At 49.1% G+C, this 8,023-nt stretch overlaps 1 protein-coding gene across 4 annotated transcripts; it reads left to right on the plus strand.

Annotated features, from left to right (window-relative positions):
* Positions 1-1,255: 1,255 nt before the first annotated feature.
* FST (follistatin) lies at positions 1,256-7,796 on the plus strand. Of its 4 annotated transcripts, none has more exons than XM_006739262.3 (6): positions 1,256-1,739; positions 3,601-3,792; positions 4,228-4,446; positions 4,779-5,003; positions 5,660-5,887; positions 6,617-7,796. In XM_006739262.3, the coding sequence occupies exons 1-6, from the start codon at positions 1,655-1,657 to the stop codon at positions 6,697-6,699; spliced, it is 1,032 nt and encodes a 343-aa protein (XP_006739325.1). In that variant the 5' UTR covers positions 1,256-1,654; the 3' UTR covers positions 6,700-7,796. The 4 variants fall into 4 exon arrangements, with proteins under 4 accessions (XP_006739325.1, XP_006739326.1, XP_006739324.1 ...); XM_006739263.3 differs by lacking the exon at positions 6,617-7,796 and adding an exon at positions 6,349-6,609 and having other exon boundaries at positions 1,257-1,739; positions 5,657-5,887; XM_006739261.3 differs by having other exon boundaries at positions 1,259-1,739; positions 5,657-5,887.
* The last annotated feature ends 227 nt before the right edge of the window (positions 7,797-8,023 follow it).

Below are 8,023 nucleotides of genomic sequence, written 5' to 3' on the forward strand. Positions count from 1 at the left end.
GGGAGGGCGAGAGGAGGAATGGGGGGGCGGTCTGGCGGGGGGAGGCTTGAGGGAGGGCGAAGAGGGGCGGATTTGAAATCCGTAGAACAAATCTCAGTGACCTGCGAATATCCAAGAATTTAGTCTGCATACTTCGCTGTCTGTTGTCCTTCGGGCTCCAGAAGCGAAAAGAATGGAAATTTAAAAGGCAGCTTTGGAATAAACAATATAGCATTTTCCGTGAAGTAATCGTTTTATATAAAAGGAAATATCGCCTCCTCAGTTTCATTCAGCGGTGCCAAAAATGTTATAAATGAGAGACCCGCCAACTTTCAGCGAAGAATGCCAGGCACTGTGCTTAATAAACTGAGGCTACAGAAGTTCATTATCGATGTTGCAATCTTTTTTATTCCGCGAACGGGGAGAGAGAGAGAGAGCGCGAGCGAGCGAGAGAGAGCGCGAGCCGAGGAGACTGGGAGAGACCGACAGAGACACACAGGACAGAAACTGGGGAGTCTCCGAGCCGTGGGGGGGGGGGGGGCAGACCGCCTACGTCGGCGCCCCCGCTCCGGGCTCCGACTCCAGACGCCGCGAAGTGAAAGGGGAGAAAAGAAAGGGAGAGGGCGAGACTGTGACGGCGAGGTGGGGGGAAAGGCTGGGCCTGAGGTGTTAAACATTTTTTTTTTCTTGTGACTCGTCGAGACCAAGGGCCGCATCTCGGCCCCTCTCAGCCAAGGTGGAAGGCGCCGGGGCTGGGGTTCATAACCCCAACTCTGGGCTGGGGGTGGCCGCAAAGTCAGGCAAGCACAGACCCAGACACAAAACCTCGCCGGTCCCGCGCCGGGGCTGCGGGGGCCTAAAACCGCCGCGCGCCCCGGCGAAGCGCCGGGGCCAGCGCGCTCCGACCCGACCGCGAGCGGGCTATTTCAGCAGCTCCGGGCTCTCGGGGCGTTTGCAAAGTCTTTCTGGAGCCGAGGAGCGATGGAGCAGAGACAAACTCCCGGGTTTCCCCCCCACACACACCCGCTCCGCCCGCCGCCTCCTCCTCCAGCGCCCCCACCGCGCCCCCCTCTCTCTCTCTCTCTCACACACATACACACACACACACACTCACACACCCGCCACCCCGGGCGCGCCGGCGTTGCCTGCGAGCGGCGGCGTGCAGGACTTGAAGTGGGTGTTCTTCCCCACTCCCCACCCCCGAAGCGTCGCCCCCACCCCCCGCCCCTCCGCCTTCCCCCTCCCTCTCCCTCCTACGCAAATAAGAACTCGGCGATTCCCCTCCTGCCGCTTTGATTTCGGGCACCTCCAACAGATAATTGGGAAGGGTTTCCAGAAGGTGGGAAATGTCACCTGATTCACACTGAACTTTTAAAAGCTCCCCACCCCCAAGGAGCCGCGCACACCCTTGCTCGCGGCCGCCCTCCCACTGCCCCACACACTGGGAGACCGCCCACCGCAAACCGCGGAGACCCCCGTCTAGATTTAAAGCGCGGCTGCGCCCGGCTTCTGACGTCCATTGAATCGCGCGGGCGGCCGGCGGCGAGCGCGGGGCTGCGCCGGGATCGCTGCGCCCTCCGCCGCTCGCCTTTGCGACGCGCGCCGCTCGCCCGAGTCACCCGCCGCAGCGCCCGCTCCCCGCGCCGCCGCTCCTCGCCCCGCGTCTGCCCCCAGGATGGTCGGTCCCAGGCACCAGCCCGGCGGGCTTTGCCTCCTGCTGCTGCTGCTCTGCCAGTTCATGGAGGACCGCAGCGCTCAGGGTAAGCGAGGGGGGATGCGCGGGGAGGCCCGGCTGCGGGCAGGGGTTTGTACTTTTCTGTGGTCCGCGCTGGGTCTGTTCTAAGCAACGCTGCTCTCGGAAGATGTTGGACCAACTTAGCGACTCCAGGATGGAGCAGAGTGGGAAAACTGAAGGCAGTGACACTTCAGGAGTGCCAGCCGAGTTTGGAGCTCGAGTAAGGAAAGGCAGTAAGCTCGTGTCTCTCTCAGTAGTTAGGGTTAGATGCTCCAAGTTCTGGACATAATCAGTTTAGATGTTATCTCCCCTATTTTGGCTCTGAAGAAGGGGACAAGCATCAGTAGCCTGGAGATTTCAGTCGATCCATTTACAATCTAACCTCTTTCCCTCCTACGTCTTTTGGATACTTTTTAAAAATGACTGGGGGATGGGGGGAGATACTGAAATTTCTTTGGTGGCTGGGGGACGTGGTTTCAGCAACTTTGCCCAAACTTGGAGATGTGGGTGCTGAAAATTTTAGAGGGAAGAGTAGCTTTCTGCCTAGTGGATGCTTCTTCCAACCCCCTCCCCCCAAACCCCGCAAAAAAAAAAAAAAATTACCCCGGTGTGTTTTGAGTTTTAATTTTTTTTTCTGTGCCTCATTCCTCCGACTAACTTTATGTAGAACAGCGAGGAGCTCACAACTTATTTAAATTCCGAGATGTATTAAGAGCAAATTTCTAAAGTTTGGGGGGGGGGCTATTAAATTTATTTCAATTAGTCTTTGGGCACAGTTTTTTTTTTTAAATAATAATAGCAGCTTGCGGTCCAATTATTGTTCAGATTATATAGATGATTCATAAGAAGTCTTCCTGACCAAAATCCTAACATGAAAAGGGGGGAGGAAGAAGGGGAAATTACTTGCAGAGATTTCTCGGTAGGTATGAGATAGGTGTATATTACTGTGAAATAGTAGGAAGCCTCCCCTTTTTCTTTTTCCCCCTACACTTTTGTTGAGACAGACCTGTAACTTTCCTTGCTTTAGCGTTAACGTTTTGAGTGTGTTGTAAACTGTCCCCCTGGGCACTGCCCCCTCGCCGTCGGCACCGCACTACTCTGAGTTGCCCGCCTTTCGGGGCGAGGCGCTGCCTAGGTGCCGCGGACGTGGGCGCCGGGGAAAGCAGCCCTCGGAGATTTCGAAAGATCGCGGTGGCCGCGGGCGTCCTCTGGGTCTGGCGGATTGCAAAACGGGCCGGGCCGGCTGGCGGGCGGGCTGCGCCTCGAGGCCGCACAGGGCAGCTCCGGGCAGGGCCCGGTTGCTTTTTTGCTTTCATTTTTCACAAGTGCCTTGTGCTTGATCTATTCCTGTTGTGTGTGTCTGTGTCGGTCTCCTTCTCTTTTCTTTCTCCCTCTCTCTCAAGTTCTCCTACTTTCTTAACCCCTGTCACAAATAATACCCGTACCGCCTACATGAAACCGACATGTAAAAACATCCGTCGCATCCTGTTTTTGTCAGGTTCTTTAATCTGCCCTTCGAGTCGCTGCAGGTTATGAAATGGGACGAATAAAAGTAAACAGTCTAGTAAAAGTCAATGCAAGCTGCACGTGTTGTGTCTGGGTCACTGGTAACTGACATTGATATGGCTGAGGCGCTCTGGCTTCTCGCTCTCGCCTTGCTTCCCCCTCACCCACCTCCCACCTCTTCAGCCGGATTTTTCCCCCTGTCTTCCCCCACCTCTTCACTCCCTTCGATTTATTTTCTGCTTTTCTCTCCCGTCTCTCTCTACTCCTCCACACTCACTCCCTCCCCATCCCTGCTGGGTCTCCTTCCCTCGCAGGCTCGCCGCCTCCCTCCCCCTCCCCTGCCTCTCTCTCACCCACCTCCCACCCCTGTCTCCTCGCAGCTGGAAATTGCTGGCTCCGCCAAGCAAAGAACGGCCGCTGCCAGGTCCTGTACAAGACAGAACTGAGCAAGGAGGAGTGCTGCAGCACTGGCCGCCTGAGCACCTCGTGGACCGAGGAGGATGTAAATGACAACACGCTCTTCAAGTGGATGATTTTCAATGGGGGCGCCCCCAACTGCATCCCCTGTAAAGGTAGGACTCTTCCTCCCCAGTTGTCAGGCGCTCGGTAGAGGGCGTCTTATCCTCACCCTCCCCATTGCCCAGCTGGGGTTTGGGACTAGGAGAGTTTTGTTCATGGGTTCCACCTTCCCCCAGCCCCTGTAAGCCTTTCTGGTTGAATCTTGCCTGTTACACACTACAGGCAAAACACGGTTCCCAGAGGTTCCCGACTTCCTAGCCAAGTACGGTGGTGAAGGCAGCACACTCGCCCTATTTGAGAGGGATTTGGGTCTAGGGTGCAGGCCACTGCCCCCCCCACCCCCACCCCCTCCGCAACTTCCAGGAGAGAGCTGGACCCCTCTGGTGGAACTCTTGGCCACGGGGTGGTACCAGGCCTCCACAGCCCTCCTGGCTGACCTGCATACTGCCTGGCCCTGGTTTTGATCCATGCCTCTTTCCACCTCGTAGAGACCTGCGAGAACGTGGACTGTGGTCCCGGGAAAAAATGCCGAATGAACAAGAAGAACAAACCCCGCTGCGTCTGTGCCCCAGATTGTTCCAACATCACCTGGAAGGGCCCAGTGTGTGGGCTGGATGGGAAAACCTACCGCAATGAGTGTGCGCTCCTCAAGGCCAGATGTAAAGAGCAGCCGGAACTGGAAGTCCAGTACCAGGGCAAATGTAAAAGTAGGTCCGACCTGGCTCCCCTCCTACAGCTTTCCCCCCTGAGGTGGACCCACTGGAAGACCCCTGAGGGACAGTATAGTCCACTCTAAGAGCCTAACAATAATGATGATGCAAAATAAAGTAACCCTTTTTTATATTCTGAAGACTTCATAAGAACACTGAGGGGATCGACCTAGAGTCGTAGATTTTCTCTTGAAAACCACAAGGCTCCCAAAGTGCTTTTTGAAAAGCTGGGTACTTCCCCTTTATGACTTCCTTGATAATACCAAATGCTCACTCCCTAAGGGCCAGGAAGCGCCTATCATTGATGTGTGTTTCCCTCTTTATTTCAGAGACATGTCGGGATGTTTTCTGTCCAGGCAGCTCCACATGCGTGGTGGACCAGACTAATAATGCCTACTGTGTGACATGTAACCGGATTTGCCCAGAGCCCACTTCCTCTGAACAGTATCTCTGTGGGAACGATGGAGTGACCTACTCCAGTGCCTGTCACCTGAGAAAGGCTACCTGCCTCCTGGGCAGATCGATTGGATTAGCCTATGAGGGAAAGTGTATCAGTAGGTATTCTGGATTAAGGAAGGAAAAATGGAAACAGGATCAGAAAGGCTAGTTGTAGTGTTAAAACCGTGGAGTTAATCAATGAATAAGCCTAAGGCCTCTCCATAATGCATGGTTTCACCAAAGGGAGAAATACTCTCCAGTTTGGGTAAACTGTGGTAACCACAGCATTCTTCAAGAAAACAGTTATCTTCCAGAAGCATTGGCATATATGTTGAAATGCCAGCAAGAAACAGGAAACAATTTTCTGTCTTAGGAAACTTAGAACTCATTCAATTTTACACATATTTTAGGTGCTAGACTTGCTGGAAGCAAGAAATAATTGCTTAACAGTTCCTAAAATCTGTTAGCAGATTCTAATAACTGATGGAATTTTTATTTTTCAAAAGATCCCACTTGTGGGAAATAATCAAATACATTTTTAATTCAAGAATACTGTGATAACCTGTTCCCCAGAAATACTATTTTCGTGTACTAATAGGGTATGTAGGAAACGTGTGCATTTGAGTTTCAATTTTATAATCAAGCATTTTTGCAGAATGCCTCCATTATCCTATTAGTGAGTTGGTGTTTATTGACAGGGGACTAAAGTAAGGGAGAAATGGGGAAAATGGGAAATCAGTTTACTCATCCCAGGCATATTATATCCTAGAAGCAAAGTCCTGTGAAGATATCCAGTGCACCGGTGGAAAGAAGTGTTTATGGGATTTCAAGGTTGGCAGAGGCCGGTGTTCCCTCTGCGATGAGCTGTGCCCTGAGAGTAAGTCTGAGGAGCCTGTCTGTGCCAGCGACAATACCACTTACGCCAGTGAGTGTGCCATGAAGGAAGCTTCCTGCTCCTCGGGGGTGCTGCTGGAAGTAAAGCACTCCGGATCTTGCAACTGTAAGTGCGATTTTAACCTTGCTGCCATTTGAGGCTTTCCCAGGCAAGCCCTAGGGAATGGAGACGTAAAAAGCACGAAAACCCTCCAATAGAAGCCCATTTCTCTTTAAATTAGGTAACTGCTAAATTTCACCAGCAGTTCAGTGGTCCACAGAAAAATGTCCCTGGAATGTTTCTGGCTTTAGGACTTGTCCAGTGATCATCAACGGGCTTGCCTCTAAAAACCTACTTCTAGTCATTTGCCCCTAATTCTTTGGCTTTAGTCATGTGCTTTGCCGTTTGCTTTATTAACACTTGAATCTAAACTAACTGCTTCAAAAGTCTTTTTTTCTCTTTTTCAAAGACAGCTTTCTGTGATCACACACAGGCGGCTGCTTTTCGCAGTTGCCTCTACTAACTCTGAATTAAGGACCCAAAGCAGTTATACCTAGAACACAAGAGCGCTTTTTATCTAATTTCAGGAATCTGCCCGTAAAACCTGAGCCATTGATTCTTCAGAACTTTCTGCAGTTTTTGACTTCATAGATTATGTTTAAAACAAAAAAAAAAATTTTTTAAACTTATTGCATAACAGCAGATGCCAAAAACAAAGCATCTCACTGCAAGTCACATAAAAATGCAACGCTGTAATATGGCTGTATCAGAGGGCTTTGAAAACATACACTGAGCTGCTTCTGCGCTGTTGTTGTCCGTATTTAAACAACAGCTCCCCTGTATTCCCCCATCTAGCCATTTCGGAAGATACCGAGGAAGAAGAGGAAGATGAAGACCAGGACTACAGCTTTCCTATATCTTCCATTCTAGAGTGGTAAACCCTCCACCAGTGTTCAGTGTTCACATAGCCTTTGGCAAAAACAAAAAAAAGAGGGGGGGAGAAAAAAGAAAAAAAATATATTGTCCATACTGTAAATAAGTGTATGCTTATTTATTTGGGGGGAAAACTATACATAAAGGACTTTTGTCCTAGAGCTCTCTCCCAGGCCACCTTGTTACTCATTGGTCCCGGAGAGGCAGTCATTGTGAGGTCTACTGGATGAGGCCCATAGTTGAGACTTGTAGACATTTATTTATACTGTGTCATGTTTTATAATTTATACATAAAATGTCTGGTTGACTGTACACCTTGTTTTTGAAGAAATTTATTCGTGAAAGGAAGAGCAGTTGTTATTTATTGTGAGGTCTCTTGCTTGTAAAGTAAAAGCTTTTTTTTTTCCTTGTAAACCATTTAAGTCCATTCCTGACTATTCACTCACTCATCTGTCTCCCTTCAGTTCACTGTTATTAGACTCTTTTCCACTTTAACAAACTTGCATGTCAGTTTCTGTCATGTTTATTTATTGGATTCTCTGCTGCCTGTTCTGTACATACATGATCCCTCGGGTTTTGTTTACAAGGAATCTTGACTGACCAAAAGGCGTGATAACTGACTCAACTAGAAGGTACAGAGGATACATCTTTGAGGAAACTCCTAGTTCAGCTCTCTTGTCATGATTTGTGAGAGAAAGGGTGATAGTAATGTTAGAATTCTCAGAATATACTTTTAAGATGTTACAAATCCAAAGAAATTGAGTGATATGGGTATCTGGAGACTGAAGGAAGGGAATGCTATACATTAAACCTTTTGTTAGGTGTTTCCTTTAAGCTAGTGTGCTGTACCTCCAAAAAGTTCTTTTTCAAACAGTGTGTCACTAAAAGTTATATCAAAGCTTTATCAGTTCAAGTTTCTTGCTTTTCATACTTTTTTCTGATGCAATTTTATATTTTCAAACATGGCAAGTTAAATATAAATTCATTTAAATATATAGTTTTGTACTTTTCTACCATGTAAATGTGCAATGTATATAAAAGTTATAATGTGTATTTGTAAATAAATGATGAGTGAAAAAATAAAAAAATTTTAAAAAGCCAATGGTCTCACTTGTTGATAATGTGGAAGAAGTTGTTGGGGCTTTTGAGTTAAAGTGTGTATGATACATTTGCTGAAAAGTAGAGTGAGCTCCAAAGTGAGGTAAATTACCAATCACCTCAGTGGAGTCTGAAAAATAAAGGGATCTGAGGTCCAGCAACCCCTCTGCAGGAGTGACTGCATACCTAAAAACACCATCACCTTTGCTGTCCTTTTGTAAGCTCCTCTCC

The sequence above is a fragment of the Leptonychotes weddellii genome, chromosome 7, assembly GCF_054177405.1.
Source record: "Leptonychotes weddellii isolate Sample4059 chromosome 7, ASM5417740v2, whole genome shotgun sequence".
In the NCBI taxonomy this organism is placed as follows: domain Eukaryota; kingdom Metazoa; phylum Chordata; class Mammalia; order Carnivora; family Phocidae; genus Leptonychotes; species Leptonychotes weddellii.